The sequence below is a fragment of the Clupea harengus genome, chromosome 15, assembly GCF_900700415.2.
Source record: "Clupea harengus chromosome 15, Ch_v2.0.2, whole genome shotgun sequence".
In the NCBI taxonomy this organism is placed as follows: domain Eukaryota; kingdom Metazoa; phylum Chordata; class Actinopteri; order Clupeiformes; family Clupeidae; genus Clupea; species Clupea harengus.
In genome coordinates this window covers 23292666-23315705 of record NC_045166.1, presented here as the reverse complement: position 1 = coordinate 23315705, position 23040 = coordinate 23292666, and the positions used below count along the sequence as shown (strand labels likewise).

The following is a 23040-nucleotide window of genomic DNA, read 5'->3' as shown; positions in this document are numbered from 1 at the left end:
CTTTGATCAAACTTCTAGGCCTATATCAATCATTTTGATCAACTTTACCACAGAACCAAGCAATGTGTTAGTGAGTTAATCAATAAATCAATATATATTCTTAAAATCAGACCCAACAAAGTGCGAGCATGCTCACCTTAAACTGCAGGGTCCTGACAATCCCGTAGACAGTGTGTTGAAATCCCATAGAGCTCAAGGGAAAACGAGCACAAATGACTGCACCAGTTTTCAGTATGAGGCGCCACCCTATGGTTGATTTATGTCATTAAAATCCCTCTACTGGACTAAATAACTGCTTCCGGTTCACCAGTAGCAGCGGTTGTTTGGCATGGACAATATGTTGCAGTTTATGAAACTTATTGGCCAATTAAAGGTAAGCAATTTGCTTTTGATAATGCCAGAATGTGTCAACAAACGTTTACACAATATTGTCACACTTGTGGATGTTCTCTTTCTTTTAAACGACTCTTAAATTCTGAATATCATCATACAAGAGGATCATACAACGTTACTTTTTTTCTATACCTAGCGTGTGCCGCGAACGGGCTGGGTGTACAGAAATGTGAAACAACCAGAGAGCGTTTCAGATCACATGTACAGAATGTCCATGATGGCTCTTACGATTGAAGATCGCAACCTTAATAAGGATAGGTAAGCTTTTGCACACAAACTTGTTCTAAACATGTTTTCCATATGGCTACTGAACACAATCATCATCATCATGCTTGCTTAATACATACTTAAAACATACTTAATGCTTGTTCTCATCAATGCGCACTGTGTTACGCACTGTGTTACGACTGTCCTCCAATTAGGTGCATGAAAATGGCTCTGGTTCATGATATGGCTGAGTGCATAGTCGGGGACATTGCCCCTGCAGACAATATCAGCAAAGCAGAGAAACACAGGAGAGAGAAGGTCAGTTCTCCAGTCAAGTCAAGGAGACTACTGTACGATAATACACAAACATGACATTGCCTATTGGAGAACAAGCTGACCTCATTATTTTCATTCAAGTCTACTCATGTTTATTACAATGTTCTTACGTGTTATTGTACAAATTGGGGGAATATTTACATTTGCGTATTTATACCTTTATATACCTAGTAAATTTGACTTAACTTATTTGACGCAATATTTGTGTAAATTTACAAAACCTTGCAGGAGGCCATGGAACACCTGACAGGACTACTGAGTGAGGGTCTACGAAAGGAAATTTACGATTTATGGAATGTAAGTGTTTGTTCTACTGAACTGTTCTTGACCTCCCGTTTAGCCAATTCATAGAAATTTCCAAGGGAATTGATAGCATTTCTAACCCAGTACACCGTGTCCCAAGGTTTGTTTGTGTTAGTGTAAAACCCACCCCAGCAGGCCTCTTTGCTTCGTATAGTTTGAAACATTCTACTCCAATGTAGCCTACCAGTGCTGTTACAGCAGGTTTCTTTCATGATACCCTGAAACACAAATCTGAGAGTGTGAGCCCGATAGACTGAACCTGAGTTATAAACAGATGTTTCCTCAGAACTCCTGAATCTGAATTCACGGTCACCCTTAGAATTTGAGAGCGTGGCTTGTGAGAGAACCGCTCAGATTAGCCCCATGCCCTGAGTAGGACTCCTGGTCTTCCCGTAGGAGTACGAAACGCAGTCCAGCCCCGAGGCCAAGCTGGTGAAGGAGCTGGACCAGCTGGAGATGATCCTGCAGGCCCACGAGTATGAGCAGCTGGAGGGCACGCCGGGACGACTGGAGGAGTTCTTCACCTCCACACAGGGTGGGTCGGCAGCGCCAGTTCCAGTTGGGATAGAACTAACTTTATAAATGGGAATACTGCAAACAGAGACGAACTACAGCTCCCTTTAAGGAGCAATTGTCTGTTTAGCTACTGATGTGATATGTGATTTATGGGCGACAGTGGTACAGTGGTAGAGAAGTCGTTTAGTAATCAGAAGGTTGCTAGTTCGATTCCCTGTCGAAGCGTCCTTGAGCAAGACACTGAACCCCTAATTGCTCCTGATGTGCAGTGTGCCATCAGTGTAAATGTAAAAATGTAAAATGTGTATACATTGTAAGTCGCACATATGTAAGTCGCTTTGGATAAAAGCGTCTGCTAAATGACTAAATGTAAATGTGATTTCCATGCATCGCTCCCATCTCTAAGGGTCTTGAGTTACTTGTTTTGATCTCAGAGGGGGCCCATGCTGTTACATAATAATGTCTAAGTCAGTTAATTATGTTAATTATTTTATAACGTTAATTATGATCAATCTTAAAAAATCAGTAAACCTCGTACTTATCTCGGGTAATGATAATGTGTTTTCTATGAAGCATTTCTGCCAGTAAAAACATACTAATTTGGGGCTGCTCATAGGCTGAAGTGCTTGATTGAATCTCCTCATCAGTGTAATAGATTATGAAAGGTCTGTTTTCCCCTCCTTTTCCTGTACCTATAGGCCGCTTTCATCACCCAGAGGTGCTGCGATTGGTGCAGAGCTTGAATGCTGAACGGGCGAGGGACATGGGGAAGGCAGGGGCTGAACAACCCCTAGACACACAGAAGAAAACAGACACTCCAGCAAACCCACCATCCAACTCTAAATCTCATGACTGAAATATACCTCGAAACCTCCACTGAACCGATGTGTGTGTGCGCACACACCCACACACATTTGCTCCCCCTTAATGTCACTGTTTCGTACGTCATTTTTTAAGGCTTTATGAAAAGGCTGTGAGATGTAACATACTGTATGGCGAGTTGTAATTAAGTTGTCATACACAAGGTGGCGTTGCAACTACTCAATCAACAAATTACAAAGAAAGGGTTTAAGAATAACTGTTTGTAGTAGGGGTGTACCCTTACAGTTCCTTTGATTAACATGATGTTTTACCTCAGGCAGCTTGGAGATAATGATCAATAATCCAAGCTGTCAGACAACTCCGAACAGCATGGGCCCCCTCTGTCTATCCAGGACTAAATGCAATAGTCACACATTAAGGTCAGTACTTGAAAGGTGAAACGGTCTAAAAATGAATAAACTTTACACCTCACAATGTCAGTTTCACATTTACATTAACAAATATCATGTCAGCAGTATATAAAATTGTATTTCTTTAAGTTTTATGTAATTATACTGTTAATATGGTCTGAGTATGCATCACAGTGTTCAACGTTGCCCTCAGTATGGCATTTTGTTTTTGGTATTTGCAAGTATCTTTGTATGTTTTTTTCAGACCTTGATGTTTTTAAGTTTCCCCCTTGTATATACAAATTCAAATTTTTGAAAAGCCATGTTCTGTATGGAGATTTGTGTTTTTAAAAATTAAACAAAACATACATCATTAATTAGTTGCATTATTATTTCTTTAATCATAACACAAGTCTTTTGGACCAGAGTATATGAGGTCCAAAACTTGACAAACATTAGCAGGGACATATTTTAGATTACAAAAAAAACAAACAACCTTGCTCTCCTTCGCTGTAACGGTTAAAGTACTGTATATTTCGCAAACTTCAGAATTGCTTCAGAACACAGCAGAAAACACTCAGGTCAATACATAGACATAAGCATTCACTCAAACCAGTAAACACACACACACACATACACACGCTCACACACTGAGTTAAGTAAAGGGATGTAACAACCCAGTTTCTGTCCACTTATTTTAGTCACATTTTACAATAATGGAAAACCCAGGGCACTTTGTAACGGCTGCAAAGCTGAAGAATGCTAACTGAATTTGGACCGTGTGCTTTTGTGGTGCGTACAGCATCAGATGGGTGTCGAGGTGAGGGCTTGGGTGCAGTCTGATGCACAGGGATGAAACAATGTGATTTCATGGTTGACAAATTGCTTGTTATTCAAGTACAGTCTCGTCTTGGTCCTCAACTTGTAGTGCAGTGCATGGTTATTGTGCATGCCATTTCAAGTATTAGTAATACATATGAAACGTTTTATGCCACGTTTCCTTGCTTCAAAGTATCTGACGAGGTTCTGCTAAAGGAAGTCAGCAAATAAGCCTTCATCTCGTGAAAATATCTTGTAAAAACGTAGTTTGAATCAAATTTAACAAATTAGTACAAATTTGCTTTTATTGGATCAACTTATTTTGGATAGAAAAAGCATTCAGAGTTGTCCATTAACAGTGGAGGATACTAGCCACTTACAGCAATACAATCTCTCTCTGGCGTGTATCATCTAAATAGGCGAGGTTGGCAGGTAACATTATACTGTGTGTTTGCGTTTGAGGCCTTGGGGGCCCTCCTGTAGTGGTTTCTGCCCCTGGACTGCAGTGTCACCTCCTAGCCAGAAGGGGGCGGCAGAGTGCCGTCTGGTCTGAGGGGGAGGGTGGGGTGGTGGTGGTGTCCCTCTAGCAGGGGCGCTCAGTGCTCTCGGTCAGGTTGTTGGTGGGTGTGTCCTGGGAACTGGCATTCGCGGCGGAGGACAGGACCTCCTCAAAGTTACCCCCTCCACCACCAGCTCCGGTACCCACCTTGGTCTACACACACACACAGAGAGCGAGCAGAGAGGAGGAGAATATGAGTAGTTAGTAAAATAATCTAGAGTAGTTAGTTTAATAAAAGCATCCAGCAGGATTTTAAATTAGATTTTTTATTTGTAGCTTGTACTGAGGAGAAGGTCCAAGCACAGAAAAGGTCAATAAATGAGGACAATAAATAATTAACAACAAACAAATGCCTCTTTCCACATTTAAAAGACTTCAAAGCTCTCCACTTCCCGGCCAAGTCTCGGTCAATACGGCTACATGGATATCTCACATTACCTTGATGGTGGTAACGGTACTCTCCATCTTCTCCTCGAAAGACCTGAAACTCTGCGAATTCCTGTTGGAAGACGAGTTGATAAAAGTTTTTTTAACAAAAATGCCCTTGAAATCAAATTGATTTCAATCTGAAACAAAATACAACTGCTCTTCTATATAGGATATAAAAATCAAAAAACTAAATCTGTGTGGGGGGGGGGGGGTCTGAAATGTCTACTGTAACTCGATATGGTAGGCTCATCAGACTTAAAACAAAGATGATGATGGAAAAGATCAGAAACACAGTCTAACAGAGCAAGAGACATAGAAAGAGAGAGAGAGAGAGAGAGGCAGCAGAGACACAAAAGCACATTTACCTCATTGCAGGCATACTCATTGAGTGGCGAATAGAGGAGCTGTCCCAAGAGAGCGAGGCCCAGACAAAAGAGGAGTTAAGTGATTAAACATGGATTCACAGGCAGAGCACACACACACACAGATAGGCTTGGCAAGCTGGCTGAGAAGGAGTGCTTCAGGCATATGAAACTAGCCGAATCTGTGCTGTTAAATGGGACATTAACATTAGGGATTATTAATTTGGTAATTTTATAATTGCATGTACACTCATTTTCTACTGAACACGGAGCTAAAATAAATGCACATTAAGGTCACACCAGTCCTGCAATACATATTATAAATGACTGTTATAATACAAATTTAGAGAGCGGTTTGTTAAACTGTGTACATTTTGGAGGTTGTAGTTTGTGGTGCTGTTGAACTGTATTGCGTTGTCCTGACACATATTTCTATTATTTTGACCTATCACCAAGGCTAGGCTAAATGACAGTAACACTGCACTGCAAACTGCATCCTCCAAAATGATCATACAGTTGAAGCGCCATCTGTCTTAAACTGGTTTAACTGTTAACTGTATAAACTGAACATTATAACAATCGTGAAGGGGGATTTATTGCAGGACTGTTGTATTACACTGCTTTAGAGTATGCTGGGTGTTCCTAATAAACTGGGATATATACTCCTATATACTCCCATGTTAGTATGGCATATGGTGAATTATAAGAATTTAAAAACATAAAAATGTCCAGTAACACAACATGAATTAAACATTCTTATTGTTAAATGAATCACTGAGTTAAACTGAACACAGGAACATGGATAGACACAGAACACAGAGCTAACGCTACACCACATCACAACATCGCTAGACTACTCGGGAAAGTTTTGGAACAAGCTACATGCACTCTACTGTGTGGAACGGCTTCTTGTGTGGAAATGTGTGCCAGTATACACATACATAAAGTTTGTAATTTACATCCACAGAGAGCCTTGATGTTTTCTATTTCGGTCTGTTCAATCATATCCCATTACTACTGTACCTTCTAGATGTGTTAAGCTACTAAGGGATTCTCTGTCGCTCCTAGAGGATTCATGATTCATGATTGATTGTGCGCTGTTAGTTCTGTCAATCACACTACGACAGAACACACTACTGGGTCCACACAGACAGACAGGGCCTTACCCTATGGATTGTGATCTTAAGATGTGCAGGGGGAGATAAGGGATAAAGAAAGGGTGTTACTCCGGAGGGACGGAGACATTGCAAGTACGTTCAGACATAACTTCACACCGGTACATCCAAAACCAGTCAAAGAGCACAGCTCATTTCATGGTGAAATTCAGTGAGATGGAGAAGTCACACACCAACATACACAAAAACACAGAGAGGAAAGAAAGACGATAGAACCTTGATGATACATGGCCACTGAAGGGATGGGTCATTAATATAGAACACAGAGAGACCAGCCGTACCATTCTTCTTTTGCCATGTAAAGGTAACGGTCTCTCTATGCTGTTGCTCAGTCTTTTGTTCTACCAACAGAATGTCCAAGGGTACAATTGCATAGACCTCTCTGATTTTTGCTTCTCTCCAAAATCAAATGGAAGTTTTAGTTCTATTCTCTCAACTGGATTTGCTGGACATAAGCTCTTAAAAGACATGCGACTTAGTAGTGACAGATTTTAAACCTCTGGCAGATTGCAAACATCCTGTGATTTAAAAAAAAAAAAAAAAAAACCCTCACTCATCTCACCCTGCAAAGGATCACTACACTATACACGAGGATTCGCTGTGCCTGTTTCCACGGTCATCTCTTTGTGCTAAAGTCCTTTAACCACAGCTCTGTCAGAATATTGAACACCGGAGCTACTGAAATGAAGTGCATTAGTTCTCTGTACCCGACATACAATTAAGAGTAGACAGTGATGAGCAGGAGCGAGCTCATTTGAAAAGTCTCCCACCCACAGAAGACAAAGAGGGGCCATTAAGATGAGCCAAGAACCAGTCCCTGAATACCCCACCGAACCATTTATCAAAGGGAGAGCAATTGCAGCACAGTGTGATCAGACTAGTCTCTGAATATTTTAATCAAACAGGGGCTAAGTATTAGTCTGACTGTCATCTGGAAGGACACTAAGAGAAACTCCCTGTGAGGTCTATTGTAGACTTTTCCATGTTCAAAATCAACATGATATCATAAATGACTGACTGATTTAAATCGGTCATTTTCATCTGAGGGGGTTGGTGCCATCTGAGGTCATGTACCACTAACACAAGCTACTTTCATTTGTTATTCAGTCCATTTGAAGCTATTAAGATTTACAATGCAAATACAGTCATGCAAAAAAAGAGCTCCAACATGCTTTATGACAGGATATGCGAGATTCACTCAGACACACACACACACGCACACAACACACACATGTGCACACTACCTGCGTGGATACAGCAACTCCAACAAGCTGAGATGACACAGAATGACATCTTGAACACTGACAACTTACACACACACAGTCTAATGAAGCAAGCAGTGAACATAAGCAAACCGTAGTCTGCACACATACACTGACAGTATGACAAGGGACAATGACATGTGGTCAAGGGAGGTGACAGGTGACTGATGCACAGTGATGCACAATGTTCCACTACCACTCTCACAGAATGTTAGTCACTGTCAGTGAAGACGTTACCCACCTTACAGGAGGCAGCTGGACCTATTCACACTCTGTTCAAAGATTTACAAAGGTCTGTGCCACACAACGCTAACAGCTACATAGAGGGGCTAGGCTACAGCTTCTTTAATCAACTGCTTATTTAGCTGATATTTAGCATTTTAGCCAGGTCTTTACATGATGATGCCTGCTGCAATTTGTGTCAATAAAATTATGATGTTTGTGTGCAGAATTGTTAATATTTGAAAGTAAAGCTTGTTCCTTAATCTGCTACCATTGCCACAGCTGTTGTACAAGAAGGCTCAAACAAGCTAGCACGCAAGCAACGCCCCAAAACTGCTCAAGCAGGGCTTGCTTTATGTTTCATTCAAGATGTTCCACATTATTAGTGTTTGGTGATGTAACGGCTGATGGGAATGGTAGTTTTAAGGGCCGCTGGCCATCTCTGACCTGCTTCTTCAGTGTCTAACTAACTAGCGCCTCAGGAAGCCCTGATCCATGTACCACCCAGGCCTGCGTCCTGCCCAGCCCCTTGAAAGCTGCTTAAATCCTGGACTTACGTAATGTCAACATCCCCCTCTCTGACAGATTGTCTGGATCAGAGCTGGTCAAGGGTGCTGTTATGAGCCTTACAGCAAACAGCAGGCAGGGTGGGAAAGGTACACTGTGAAGCAGGTTAAGGTCACAGAATTCCATGTGGCATTAGTGTAATATTAGGATGGTGGAACTGGCATGCTGGTAAATGGAGCGGAGGGTTTGTAGGTAGGCACAGACGGATGAGGCTGAAAGATGGAGCGTGGTAGTTTGTGTGAACAACTGAAGGAGATGAACTCATACCTCATGTCTCCAAACCTCCTACTGATGGAAGAGCCCAGGTTGGTAAACGCTGCGGAGGTCTTCTGTCCAGCTGTGGTCAGTGTTTCAGAGGTCTTCTTGTAACTGAGACACACACACACACACACACACACACACACACACACACACACACACACACACACACAATTATTAAATGATCAACTGAAGAATTACATTTTTCGACAGAGGTTTAAAGAGATGCAAAGCCTGTACCATTCTTTGATACTCAAGTCAAACCTGCAAATCCTCACAGGTACATAGACTCGGGTTTTCTACATCACAGTACAAAGCACAGAGCATCATTCCTCACATCCATTCACCTGACATGACAGGGCACGTTTTTGTGAGGTGACAACTTGGGGCTAACAGTGAACACAAACACAGAGAATCGACAAACACAAGCTCTTCCTAAATCTACAGGTCTGGGCCTTCCAATAAAAGCGGGTAACTAAACGCACAAAAGCAGGAAAGAAAAAAGAAAGAAAAAAAGAAAACTACAAAAACTAAAAACACTTACATGTCATCCATGTCCCTGAGCCGATGTAAAAGAAAAGAGGTTTGCTTTGATCAGTAGTACACAGAGTCAAGCATGCTCACAAGAGGGATGTGTCTTGGGAAGAGAGAGAGAGAGATCCCATTGATTTCACTCTTTGTCTTCTCATCAAGAGCCCATCTCTCCCTCTCCCTCTTTCTTCGAAACCTCTCTAAGCTTTGCACTCAAGATCTCCATTAAGACAAAGAGAAAACAATGCATAGAAAGCTCCACACGCACACGCACACCAACGCACACACACACACACACACACACACAAACAGAGACATACTGTCTCCAACCCTTCCCTGTATGTTTCCTATTCGCTCTGGTCTGAGGATAAATTAAGCCTCTAAAAGGAGGCAACTACCTTTAAACACAGACCACTGGCAATCCATCAGGAGCACTTATCCTTGGTTAGACTCTGCTTTAATTAACTCAGGAATGTGCACCACCTAACTGTGTAGTCAATGAAAAGAATAGAGGCAAGCCTGCTTGAAATCAACCGTGATGTGCCCGATTAGGACATTTTGCATTCAGGCCATTTGCATGTGATGATGAACAAGGACAAGGAGTTTTTATACATAAAGCAAAAATGGGCCATGTGCTGAAATGTGCACTCATCTACAACAATATGTGTAACACAACTGAAATTTGGACAACGTCCAGCACGCCAAACACACAAAAAAAATCCCATCCTAACGACAGACTATAGATAATTGTTTCATTCATTTGTATATGTCCAGCCCACATAATCTTGAAGCCTACATATTCCTGTTCTGCTTTTCCGCTCAGGCTGTTCTGTCTAGATTGGTGTATGGGATGCAGCTTTTGCAGGTCTAGCATGCTCTCAATCACTATCGAATAGCCGCAATCCGATCAGTATGGCCCCATCACTTAGTGGCCTCTTCACCATGGCAACCGTGATAAGAGAAGGCTGTTTGGAGTGTGACTCCGGTCGTCCTGTGACTCAGAGGTAACTAAATAGCACAAGAGGCTAGGCCACACAAGGGGCAGGAACAAGAGCTGCTACTGAAGCTAGAAAATGACTAGGGAATTGAACTTGTAATTAAATTTCTAGTGTAGGGTTTTCAGTTTTGTTGCCAAGATTTGGCTTCAAGAAATGCCATTTCTTTCCAACTCCTCACTTTGGAAGACTTGTTTGTATGTGTATATATATATATATATATATATATATATATATATATATATATATATATATATATATATATATATATATATATTTCACAAATGCAAAATCAATGTACGAAAAAACATGCGTTACAACTTACAACCTCTCACTGTCTGATAAGAGGTCCCTGAGCTTTGTGAGGCGACAGATTAAGCGGAACAGCTAAAGGCAGATGGGATGGTAAACAGGCAGAATGGGTCGGCCCCTATAGCTGAAGAGTGCTCACGCTGCCTTCCTCCTTTGCCATTGCCGTTCTATTACGCGCTGAAGTGAACTCAAGCGAACGCGAGCCGAGAGGAAACACAGCTGTGGCCCACTCTCACCTCCACTGTTTAAGCTCAGGCTCAGGCTCTTAAGACCCATATCTCTTCCTTAACTACCGCACAGCCAATCTCATGGTGGCTGCTTGTCAAAACACACTACAAAAACAACCAGCTCCAGCGACCATAATAAAATAAACATATCCCTCGCGTAACAATTAAAATGCTTGTTAGTGTTTATCAGGTCTGATTTTTCAGAGTCAATTGGCTGCATAAACTACACAATGGACAACTACACAATGGCATAGGAAGTATTCGCTTCCTATGTTAGGCACAGAACAACGTAACACGCCTAATCGTTGTCAGATAAGTCGAACAGAGAAGCAGTGGGATTCACACACGCGATCTCTCCGTGTGATATCAGGACAGAGATAGATGCAGAGGTTGTGGGGAGCTGTGCAGGACGGCACGGACCCTGAGCGCAGATGTGCCACGAGCGAGCCTGATAGCCACTCTGACCTTACAATACGCAGGGTCTGGTTTCTCTCAGAACATCACTGAGTGAGAGTGTGGACACAAGGCAGAGCTGCCAGGTACAGAGCTGTGACGACCAGAGGAGCAAATCTTAGCCGACTGCAGGAGAAAAAACAGAACACCTCGAAAGCCTAATGGCTGTTTCATAAGGTGGCTGTTTCATAAGATGTATTCATCTAATAATGGGGAGGGATTTGTGTGTGTGTGTGTGTGTGTGTGTTTGGGGACTTAGTTACAAAACAACAATGATGGTTTCAAGCCGTTGTCCTTTAAGATAGACCATTAGTAGCCATAAGGTAATGCAGTAAAATACCATGCTTTGCTAAGTCTTGCGTGGGAGATAAAGGCTGGAACCAAGAAGCATAACAAAAAGGTCACAGTCTCCAGTAAGGCATAACAAATGGATCTATTTAGTCTTCGACAGGAGCCACAATCACACACAGACATATATAGCACAGCATAAATAGACTGGAAATGCAATGCATGTCAGTTCTGCATCTTGGTTAATCTGCATCTTGATCAATCTGACCTCTTAGAAAAGTATACTCACATCACTTAATTGAAATTAAAACATACTATCTTCAACTGAGTTCAGTGTAGAACATCAGCTTCAGTAAACTCAAGAGACGATGCACAGACTGCATTTACAAGTTAACATGCTCACATCTTCCAAATCACAGAAAACAAATGCCAGCTCATCTACCTTGTCCTTGCAAAACTAGGCCACAGAAAACGCCACAGACAAGTGACTTCAGTCATGCGAGGGACTGTGAGGGCACAGATTAGTGAAGCTCAGTGACCTACAAAGCCACTCATACCATGGAGACACAATAGACATGACTACTGTCCATCAAAAGAGCCTCTGATAAGGACTCAAAACAGCTTGCGCTTAGCTAAAGCTAACCGATCCATGTTTTACCTCTGGATCTTCAGATGCATTGATCTATACTACCACTCACACAATCTGGAGTGAAGAGATTGCCCAGTCAGTTAGTTCAATTGTTGAATTCAAAGGTCAAGAACCATTTGTCATATGATCATACAAAAATGGACCCCAGGATTTATGAATGTATTGATAACAATGGCCGCTGTGGGAAGTCCCCAACCAATAGCACAATAGTTCCTGTGTATAACAATAAAAAAATATATATATTTGCATATTTGTCTGATTACTGCATTACTGACTAAAAACCCCTGGCTTTAAAAATGACCTTGTTAGGCCACCGTATCCGCAGGGTGGAGAGTACTCACACGGTGGAGGACTGCATGTCGGTCCAGCTGCGGTTGAAGTTCTGGCGCAACTCGCTCAGGGGTGTGATGCCTAGCTTCAGCTTCAGCTCCAAGTGGCGCTTCTCCTTGGAGTCCAGGACCTGCCTCAGGGTGGAAATCTCCTCCTCCAGCTAAGAGAGGGACACACAAAGATGAGAGATGCAGGGTCGTCTCTGAAGCTTGTTTATGATTCAGTTATGTACCAAATTCAACAAAGTAAAATGATGGGGGGGGGGGGGGGGGGGGGGGGTTTGTGAAGCAGGCTTTTTGCTTACTCAAACTGCCATGTTCGGGACAGATTTCTGTGTTGGGGGTTTGGATGGGTTTTTAACTGCACTGTGTATAGAGATCTTCCATGTAAAAAAAAAAATCTATATATTGTATATTCATTTTACAGGAACATGCTCAGCTTCCACTGCAAATTCAGTTTCTTCACTGTCATTGAAAAATTCATGGGAGTTGCTAATGTGGTCAGAGGTCCTTGATTGTTAGCATGATCCGATGTAAGCAGTATTCTCTATTGTCCATCACGCCTTTCTGTCTGTTTCTGCACAAACAACCTCTGTTTACACTGTCCACCACACTGATAACATCCAGTAATTTAGTCTATTTTAGGCTCTCCCAAGAATAGGATGGTTATCAGCTCCAAACAGCATAAATATAGTGCTAGTGTTCAACCATCCTTGGTGTACCAGCACAGGAATTGTCCATAATCTACAGAAACATTTGGCCTCAGGTGATAAACTGCTTGCCTTTCACACGCATCGCTGAGTAGAACAGCAGATGTGGCCAGGAGCTACTGAACACCAGTGCCAGTGATCACATGCCCAGCCTTCCTGAACACAAAGAGGAAGGCTTTTGCGAACACACACCAGCTTTTCCTTTTTCTGTGTGTGTGTGTGTGTGTGTAAGTCCACAGCACAGCACACACACACACTGTGCGACCTCTGGACACGGCTAGCAGCCAAGAGAAGCAGAAACACCCGGAAACCCACATGGGCCGAGTTGCTGAGTCACTGAGGCCCACCGGCGGAGGCTGCTGCTGCTATAGCTACTGCCAGGATTTGCATGAGCATTACAATCCTTCCTTCTCTCTGCCCCTCTTACTCTGAACTAGTGCTGGAACAAAATGGTGGCCCTGGCAATCGTTCTTTATTTGCTTTTAATATGGTCTTCACACATCCCTTTCAGTGAGAGGGCAAACTGAGTATACACTGCAATATAAAGCCAATTAAAAGGTACAGTCCCTGATTCTGAAGAACGGTTGTTGGTATTTGAGCTCAACAGTCGATCAAAATGACCCCCCTCCCATGCTCCTGAGGCAGCGTGTTGATTGGATGCAGTGGTGGTCCCCCAGCCACTTTGTTTGTTTCCCATTTACAGTCAGGACTTTGTACAACCACCGGAGTTCTTTTGAGCAAACACACAGAAGGGACAGCCAGAGGGCCGTGAGGAGCAATTCGCTGAATTTGACAAAAAAAGTATATTGGATTAGAACTGTGGACTACACACCCTTCAGTGACCCTTAAGGATTTAAACCACACAATTAACTTTAAAAATGGACAACAAGAGCTCAAGAGTCGGCCTTACCTGAAACCTGAAACTGAGAGAGAGTGGGCGGGAGACTGTATGTGTGTGTGTGTTGTGGTATGGTGATAATGGTGGTGGTGGTGGTTGTGATGGTAGGGAGGCTCACCTTGACTAGCTCATTGTTCATCTCCTCTCTCTCCTCATCGGTAACACTGCTGTTGAGGTCCACCTCAGACACCATGTCCTCGTCCACCTCCTGCAAAGGCTCGGTCTCCAAAAGGCCTGGGGACAGGGACACAAAGATGGAGTTATGTCAACATGCAGGAGTCATGTTGTAGTTTAGGTATGTTTTGTTATAAATTCCTCCATTCTGAGGTTTGGATCCACAACACGTATGTCAATGGTACCAGCCCAAATGATACCTTACCATTCTTCAAAATGTCTTAAAGTATTTTATACAAGACTAAATGTCTCTTTTCCTTTGCAAATACAGCAGACATGGTTTACTCCCTTGTTTGCCTCCTGTCTCCCAAGGACGCAATCAGTGTCAGCCCAAGTTCCCATTTCCAGTGTTGTTACCATCAGCAGCAAGCCGGAGATTCTGCTATTGAGGACGCTGACGAAGACAATTACAGCATACCACTGTCTTCTGGAGGCATTTAAACCTTGAGCTACAGCTGCATTGTGGGAACCGACAGTGCACCTTCCGGTCAAAAGGAAAAAATTTAGAGCAAGGTTAATGTGGGAAGGTGACCTGACATTCTGTTGCCATGGGAGCGACACTTCTGTGTGGTGTACAGTCTTCATCACTCAGTCACCGTGACAACGACGGTCGCCTCTGCCCGACCACAAACACTTTTAACGATCACCTTTTGTCTGCAATTATCTCCTTCTTGGAGTCTCAGGCGCTTGGCAGAGCTTTATTTTTACACATTTAATGGAAGGTTCTGGATGAGGGAGCCATTCAAAACATCTCCATACATTGAACGGTTTCACCCGTTAGAGGAGAGTTTTTTATTTTTGACGTTTGAAATGTTGAAATGTCAATGAGAACATACAGAGGCAGGAGAGACTGGCCATGCTCACCATTTTAATCAGATAACATTTCCACCTTATCATAAGGAAAGATGTATAAACTAAAGTCAAGATGGTGTATTAATAAAATGTCAAGTATTGTCTAAGTCAGGATATACTGTATATAATATCTTCTCTCCTTCTTACTAGGCCTGGTTTTGTCCTACGCCTGCCACTTCCTCATTAGACCCCCTTAATGCCACAGTAATTTACTCTTTGCTTCCTATATGGGGAGATAAGAGTAAAGGGAACTACAAAAGTCTGACTTCCCTGACATTGCAGGGTATCCACCAGTCCACATGATCAACCTCAACGCCATTTAAAGATCATTTTACTGTCCTTTAGCTGGCTGTATTGTGTGATTTAGCTTTCCAAACTAATCAAGCCTTACTATTCCATTCAGTCATTCAAAGTCATTTTTTTGTTAAAAGGTGCAGTCTATTTACCAGCACCGTTGGATTCTCCTGTTAGAAATGGTCCATCCTCTCCTCACATGATGCAGGTCTAATCTAGCATTAGTTAAACAGACATCAACAGCTAATCACATTTGCCCTCATCATACAGCAGCAACATGATTCACGGGGCGTCCTGCCAGCCAGCCAGCCTTCTCAGCAGGGAGAGCTGGAGCGACAGCGTGCAGCTCAGTCTGGACTATAGTCACAGACGGGAGAGAAGGGGCTGAGGGCTACTAGGCTGTCTTTGGGCATCTCAGGACACACACCGAGCGATCAGTGCAGTCATGGTGGAGGGTAGAGATTAGAGGTAGATGGACACATACACACAGATGCACACTTGCAAAGACACACACACACACACACACACACACACACACACACACACACACACACACACACACACACACACACACACACACACACACACAGTTCATGATGAGGGGGATGTGAGCCTTATGCAAAGTACGGGTCTGTCAGACTATCCTCACTGTGTCCCATCATTAAATGACTCCTTCGCCTGTGATTCTGATTGTGAGGGACAACGCTATTGCCATGCGCTCGCACGCACGCACACGCACAAATAACGAGGAGTCCATCTTTCCTTGCAGTATTTGATGACTCACCTTAGTGAAAGTACACAGGGGCTCTGACGGAATGGGTCATACATTCTGACGTGGGAGACCACAGAGCTCAGGAGCTCATGGGGAAAACGGCCCTCTTGGCACTGCAGCAAATGTCCATCAAACCTCTCAACACCACACACAGGTATTCACTCTTCCATGGAAGATCTCAGCTTAACCCTCCATGAGGCTTTCTGGCTTTGTTTGTAGTTCATGCTTACTGCTCACATAACACAGGAACCTACAGTCCACAGAGCCAGTGGTCGTTACCTCAGCAGATGATTGGAGTGGTGTGGCAGGGGAACTTGTGATGCTGTTTTTGTTGTTGTTGTTTTCTTTGTTTGTTTGGTTTGTAACTGATATCACATAACCCAATCATAACCAGGCCCTTGGGTTGGCCAATGAGATGGAGAAGAACCCAATCAACCCTCCTAGACAGAATCGACAGATTGTTCGAGAAACTGTCTTTGCCAGTCCGGGTTTGCAGCAGCTGTTTTTTTGGTTCTTTGTTGGATAAACAAAACATTTCCACTACAATTAAAAAAAAAAGCAATACTGAGATAACATTTTAATTGCCATGTGTTTGCCAACAGATGTGCTTCGCAGGCCTCCAGGCTACGACACGCTGACAACATTAAGATCCACTGTTTAAGCAAAACACTGCAAATGAATCTTGCCATCGTAGACTGTGACTGGCAAAACATCACAAAAGTATAACTGACATTATGACTAAACCTAGACATACAATGCACCACCACCATCCATCACTGTGCAAATACTGGGGATTTGCTCGGGTGTTTTTTAAGTTCACTTAAGCTTCACATAGGACTTACCCGGCTGAGAAGTAAGCAAGTACCCTTTCAACAGTGACAGCAGTGATGTTCCATGGAACAGAAGTGACATTTTTATGATGCAATCCTACCACTTCTCACAGCCCCTTCCGTCGCTCTGTCCCAAACGTTCCCTTGTAATCGAGGACTGCCTTTACACATCAAAGTCAAATCTCCTTTTTGAAAACTAGGTTTGCCTTGAGTGGGCATCAAGGTGGAACACCCCCTCTTCCAGAGTGCTTTACAATTTAAAAAAACAATCCGATTGTCCTCAGAAAAGATCCACGCAGCTAATATTCAGGCTGCTTAACCAAACCTGTAGAGCCACAGAGACTCACATACGTGAGTCATGACTAATACGAAACTACACAATCTGGAGTAGAGTGATTATTCATTATATTTGTGCTTTCATGAAGGACCGTCTGAAACTCAGAGAGATCTGGTGCATGTAAAAGTTCACAACAGCTCGCTATCATTATGTAGTCCAGAGTGTGTACCAAGAAAACACCAATCTTCCCCCGTTTCACATCTCAGTCATTCATTTGGGCCCTGAAAGCTCCTGGTGTGAGATAACATAATTCTTCCTTTCCACTCCACTTCACATTCCTGCCAGTGATCTACAGCCTGGTCGAATGAATGTCTGTAATGTAATCTTTGACTTTAGGAAGAGGAAGGCATCTTTTGTTTCCTGACTCTGTTGATCAAATCAACACAACCTTCGAAAACTGTGCAAGTTCCACTATCATGTAGTGGTGGAAAGTGAATAAGTATACTTACTCAAGAACTGTACTTATGCTACTTTGGGGGCTACACTTCCACTCCACTACGTTTCAGAGGGGAATATTGTACTTTCTACTCCACTACATTTATTTGACAGCTTTAGTTAAATCATCGTTAAAGATTAAACCAGTGGTTTCAAACCTTTTTGGCCTCTGACATCTTACTAAAAGCAGTGTGTAGTTTGGGTTTATTACAAAAACTGAAAACAGATTTGTGTATCAGAATTTTTTTTCTTCTTCTTTCCTCCCTCATTAATCTCACAACCCCTCTGATTGATCTGGTATCCCTGTATATAAAACTGTATAAGAAGAGGTTCAAACAAGCTCCCCTTCCAGCAGCTACAACAGTGACATGCTGCTTACACACTGATGCTTCAGTGTTAATAATCTAAGGATGTCATATTTCATACTATATCAGTCAGAGGGACCAAATGAGTACTTTTACTTTAGTACTTTAACTACATTTTACTGCTAATACTTATGTACTTTTACTTTAGTAGGGTTTTTCATGAAGGACTTTTATTTGTGATGAGGTATTTTTACATTGCTGTATTGGGACTTATCTGAATCTGAATACTTCTTCCACCACCGGCATTGTGTGACACAGCACAGACACTGAATTCAATGAATTGCTACAGATTAAAAACTAGTGATCAAGAGAAAGGTTGTGAGTTTGTTTACTGGGTAGCAGACAGCAATACAACAAAGGGCAAAGTTAGTGTTGTTGCATCTCAAAGCAGCAGATGTCTAGTGTCCAAAGCTACCTGTGGTCTTGAGTCAGCCAGAACAGTTTTTTTTTTTTGTGATAGGCCACAAACACAGGACGTAACTAGAATCTTTAAATCCCATAGTCCTGTCGATGCTGAATCTGAATCCATGATTGATTACCTCAATAACAATCGAACAGACCAACGGCTGTTGGTTGCCCAAGGGATTCCTTGGTATGGTGGAGAGTTTGTTTAAAAGTGAAATCTAATTGCAGTGGGAGGTGGCATATATATATATATATTACCCTGCCTTTTCCTTATTTAGAATTGGAGTGCATCGCTTGGCAACCCCTGAGATGCAGAACAATCAACTCCATTGTCCTCACTACTGGTTTCCTCGCTACAGTCTTAGTGCCTTTAAATCAAGGTTCAGTGGGCAAACAGCAGACATGTTGTTTTCGTATTGGTGCAGCTCTGATGTGTTGTTTTGAATCAGAGACTCTTTGTCTGCTTAGCTTAACCACTGCCAATGACACAGCATTTTTTTTATTTGCTTTTTAAACGATTAAAGGTGGAGGGATGACCTCAGGTTAATTGATTAGCTTTTAATCTCATTAAGCAATACAGAACCTCTACAGGATGAGGTGTTTTACTGACAATTGGCTTATACTAGTTCTTCAAACAATGCCTTATTTCCAACAACCAACAAACACAAAAAAGAAAATAGCTTGAGATATAAAAAAAAAAGCATAGAAAAAGGTTAAGTATAGTTCCAACAAAAACAATTCCTGTTGTCAAGCACTCAAAGTAGAAAATATTGCAGTTCTGCTACATTAAATATCAGCAAACATATAATGGCTCTTTTCCAATCAAAATAGTAGAGCAGACCTAACTGGATCTTATGGGAAAAGTGAGAAACTGTAAGCGTGCTTCTGAGGTATGGGGGTTGGTCAGACAGAGTAGAGGGAGACATTGGCAGTCATGTGCACATCACATTACCCCTTCAACACATGACTTGGTCCTCAACCTTCCCGCCAACAGCCACTCACACACACACACACACACACACACACACACACACACACACACACACACACACACACACACACACACACACACACGTGATCTTTATCTAGATAAATTAGGTTATTATTTTTGTGACTGCAATCAGGATCACCAACAATAGCCAACTCCCTAGCACGCACACGCATACATGCACACCAAACCCAAAGGTCTGCAAAACACAGCACATCACTGCTGCATTTAGTATCAAGAAGATATTTGGGATCTTCATTTCAGCAGTCCCATCTAAGCTCATCACCATCACCTTTGCAGTGCAACCAGGCGGGCAAGGGTTGTCCGAAGGCTTTTGTAGAGTATCCCACTATGGGGAGATGAGGACGAGTTCCCCTCACACAAATCGGATCAAGCAGAGCTCGCTTGCCCTCCCTATCATTACATCTTTTCGTCAGTCTCTCTCCTCTCTCTCTATAATGTGGTTTCATGCTGCAGGCCAAGGAATTATCACGCACTTACACTTATCACATTTCTCTTCATCTATCTTTCTATCTATCTTTTTCCCCCACACACTTAGCACACACTATCTTTCTCTTTATTTCATTCTCTTTCTTTCGTCCCCTCTCCCTTTCATTCCTTCTTCACCTCTGCTCCTCTCCATCTCTCTCTCTCTCTCTCTCTCTCCCCTTTTCTTAACCTTACTCCCACCCACACAAGCCTCTCAAAGTGATCTTTGTGCTCCTCAACTGCTTCCCAGACACCACAGACGCTGTCCACAAATGCTCCAGTGAGTTCTGTGTGTGTGTGTGTGTGTGTGTGGTGGCGGCTGGCGGGGTGCAAAAGAAGAGATTTAAGCCTCCCTCAGCCGAGGATAATGGACAGCTATCACACTCTTCACACTGCCCATCACACTGGTGAATGAGACCTTCTGTCATCTGCGGTTCAGTTGCGCAGAGCGTTTATCCTTCTGCCAGCTGAAGCCATGTGCATGTCTCACTTACGTGGAAGCCACACTGAAGTAAACAATCACTGATGTTCACTTACAATTTTAGATAAGAGGTTCCTGATCAGTTGCCTGAAACCATTTCAGAAAAACTAAAGGGCAAAAAAGGGATCGCATAATATCTGCGGTGGTTTTTTGAAGCAACCTCTGGTGTAGGGCTAATCATTTGAGTGAGGTCTGGGGTAAATCACTGATGCCTGACTGTCTCCTAAGAGGTAATCCTCACAGTAAATGACTTATTCACCGCTCTAACAAGACCAGTCAAGCATGTCCAGCGCTAACGTCCTGTAACAGATCACCGCTGACCGTAACTGAGCCTCTCGTGGCCAGCGGATTTCTTTCTCATAGCGATTCGGAATGGGATCGCAAACAGGAAAACAAGATAACTCGTTTCGGGGGCTAAATGAATCCAATCAATTCATTGAAGGATGAGGCGGGGAGGGGTGGAGGGGCTATGTGGACAATACCTACCCCCCCCCCCCCCCCATGTCTGAGAGTCCCATCACACTGGGCAATGCAGCCATAATCAGGGATTTTCCTCACGGATTATCAGACTGGATTTATCCCGAAGCTGCATGCTCTGCCACACAGAGTATTAAGCACAGAGGCGACATGTCAAAGATGGCCCTTGGGGGGGAGAAGGCTACGCGTAGCGTCAGGGTGTTGCGTAACATTAGGAAAACAGAAACACCACTAGCGCGTGGTATAGTAGCATGGCACAGTTTAACACGACACAGAAGAAAAAAAAAAAAAACACGAAGACACCAGGTGAACCTACCTGTTCTGAAATGTCCCCCTTCTTCAATGGGCAAGCAAAAAAAAAGGTTAAAGAGAGAGAGAGATGTGTCAGGGCATTTTAACTCTACACTGAACATGGACTTTCATAGGGGCCTCTCAATAGCGGAGGTAAAATTAGGTTACTAATGAAAGATCAATACATGAGGAGTGGCATCTCAGCCTGAATAGACAGGTTTTTGATAACTTTGTCTGCAGTTGCCTTAGAGAAGCCCCTCATCATTCCAAAAGCAAGAATCAACAGGCAGCAGAAGAACACACAGAAGAAAACACACTGACAGAATTCTAGAACATCATGCAAATAGATAGATACTCACACCACACACTCTTAAAGAGGACAGGCACGAGTAATCAGTGTCTAAGCCAACATCAACTCCATGGTTCTTAACTACACAAACACACAAGGGGGGCTACAAGCATATAGTATTGTGCATGCATACACCAACATGTGGAAACTTTAGAGCTGTAGAGAACAGCATGATAATAGATCTGACAGACTACTCCTTCCATAGAGATCCATCAGATCAGTATGTTTTAGGCCTACATCTATGTTACCCTTCAATTCACCCATCACATAGGCCTAAGCCTACTTCATTCTCACAAACACAAATACTGAATGGCATTCATAACTAAATGGGAGATGGGATGAAGTAATGGTGGACTGGGGGAGTAGGGGGGGATTTCTAGGCAAGGCAAAGCCTGTCACCTTCATTGTAGAGATGGAGTGAAAAATTGCTTGGCATAACCCATTCATCGGAGATTGAGGTCTTACCCCATTCCCCAGCCTCAGGACTCAGTACACTAGAGTACAGCTCTGTGTTATTTTGTTTGGAAATGAGATGAGACAAAAAGGAGGTTACAAACACAAACACAAACACAAGCACACGCGCACGCGCGCGCACACACACACACACACACACACACACACACAGTCTCTTTCTCACTCTCTCACTCAGTCACTCACACACAGACACACAATCTAATGGTATGCATGTAAAAGTAAATTACTGAATCAATGCAAGTCAGATGAAACAGAACCTTCTATGGCGGGGTGGGACGACAAGCCAAAACCCGTAAATACCTGAGGTCACAAGTTTTCAATTATTTGGAAACCGATGATCACGTGGGAAGCTCAAATGAGTGGCCGCCAGCAAGTCATATGGTTTGCGAAACGGCCAATTGCTGAGCGAACATCCGTTGGAATGGACAGTTGCACTCCACTGAAGTGGATAATTTGTTTACATGCTTTAGCCTTCTGGCCATGGAAAAGTTGTCACATGCCCCTTAAGTAAATAAGCAAGATGCGGTACGCTAAGCAAAACAGGTCATGACTGGCTAGCTTTGAGAGCTACTGGCTACCCCCATCCCCGAAAAGGAACTCCATTCTAAATTAAACCACACATAAAGAACTACACTGGATGACATGTTTCCCCTGTCCAATTATAGGCTGTTTTGACTTCCACATGCAAATAAACCCATTGGATTGTATGAACATGTATCTTCCTGACAAGCCAATACTGGATGAGATACGTTTCGACAACAGCATTTAAATGAATGAGTTAAGTTTAGTTTCCTAACGCATTGTTAATTGTTGGGTAGTTTCCCTCACCCTGTTGCCGCGGCTCCATGACAGTGGTAGGTTACCGTCCCTACCGACAGGTCTAGTACACGAACAGGTCCACAACTTCAAGCACACGGACGGCTCCTCGATCAGCTGTTCACTGTTCTGTCTCCGCGTCTGCTCTTCAAATCCTTGTTTACGAGGTTACGCATTTCGACGCTGCCGTCACCGCCTTC

The 23040-nt window shown here is 43.0% G+C and overlaps 2 protein-coding genes across 11 annotated transcripts; one reads left to right on the top strand and one right to left on the bottom strand.

Annotated features, from left to right (window-relative positions):
- Positions 1 to 286: 286 nt before the first annotated feature.
- hddc2 (HD domain containing 2) lies at positions 287 to 3343 on the top strand. The gene is made up of 6 exons (XM_012829404.2): positions 287 to 373; positions 530 to 651; positions 816 to 918; positions 1165 to 1233; positions 1636 to 1774; positions 2454 to 3343. Exons 1-6 carry the CDS (start codon positions 329 to 331, stop codon positions 2609 to 2611), a joined length of 636 nt encoding a protein of 211 aa, XP_012684858.1. The 5' UTR covers positions 287 to 328; the 3' UTR covers positions 2612 to 3343.
- Positions 3344 to 23040, bottom strand: tpd52l1 (tpd52 like 1). 10 transcript variants are annotated; one of them, XM_031581359.2, is made up of 11 exons: positions 22853 to 23038; positions 21950 to 22057; positions 21227 to 21247; positions 14130 to 14245; positions 12416 to 12564; positions 9164 to 9178; positions 8629 to 8730; positions 6302 to 6316; positions 5139 to 5177; positions 4783 to 4843; positions 3344 to 4497 (listed from the first exon to the last, which is right to left on the bottom strand). In XM_031581359.2, exons 1-11 carry the CDS (start codon positions 22869 to 22871, stop codon positions 4369 to 4371), a joined length of 774 nt encoding a protein of 257 aa, XP_031437219.1. In that variant the 5' UTR covers positions 22872 to 23038; the 3' UTR covers positions 3344 to 4368. The 10 variants fall into 10 exon arrangements, with proteins under 10 accessions (XP_031437219.1, XP_031437225.1, XP_031437221.1 ...); XM_031581365.2 differs by having other exon boundaries at positions 22016 to 22057; positions 22853 to 23036; XM_031581361.2 differs by lacking the exon at positions 6302 to 6316 and having other exon boundaries at positions 22853 to 23039.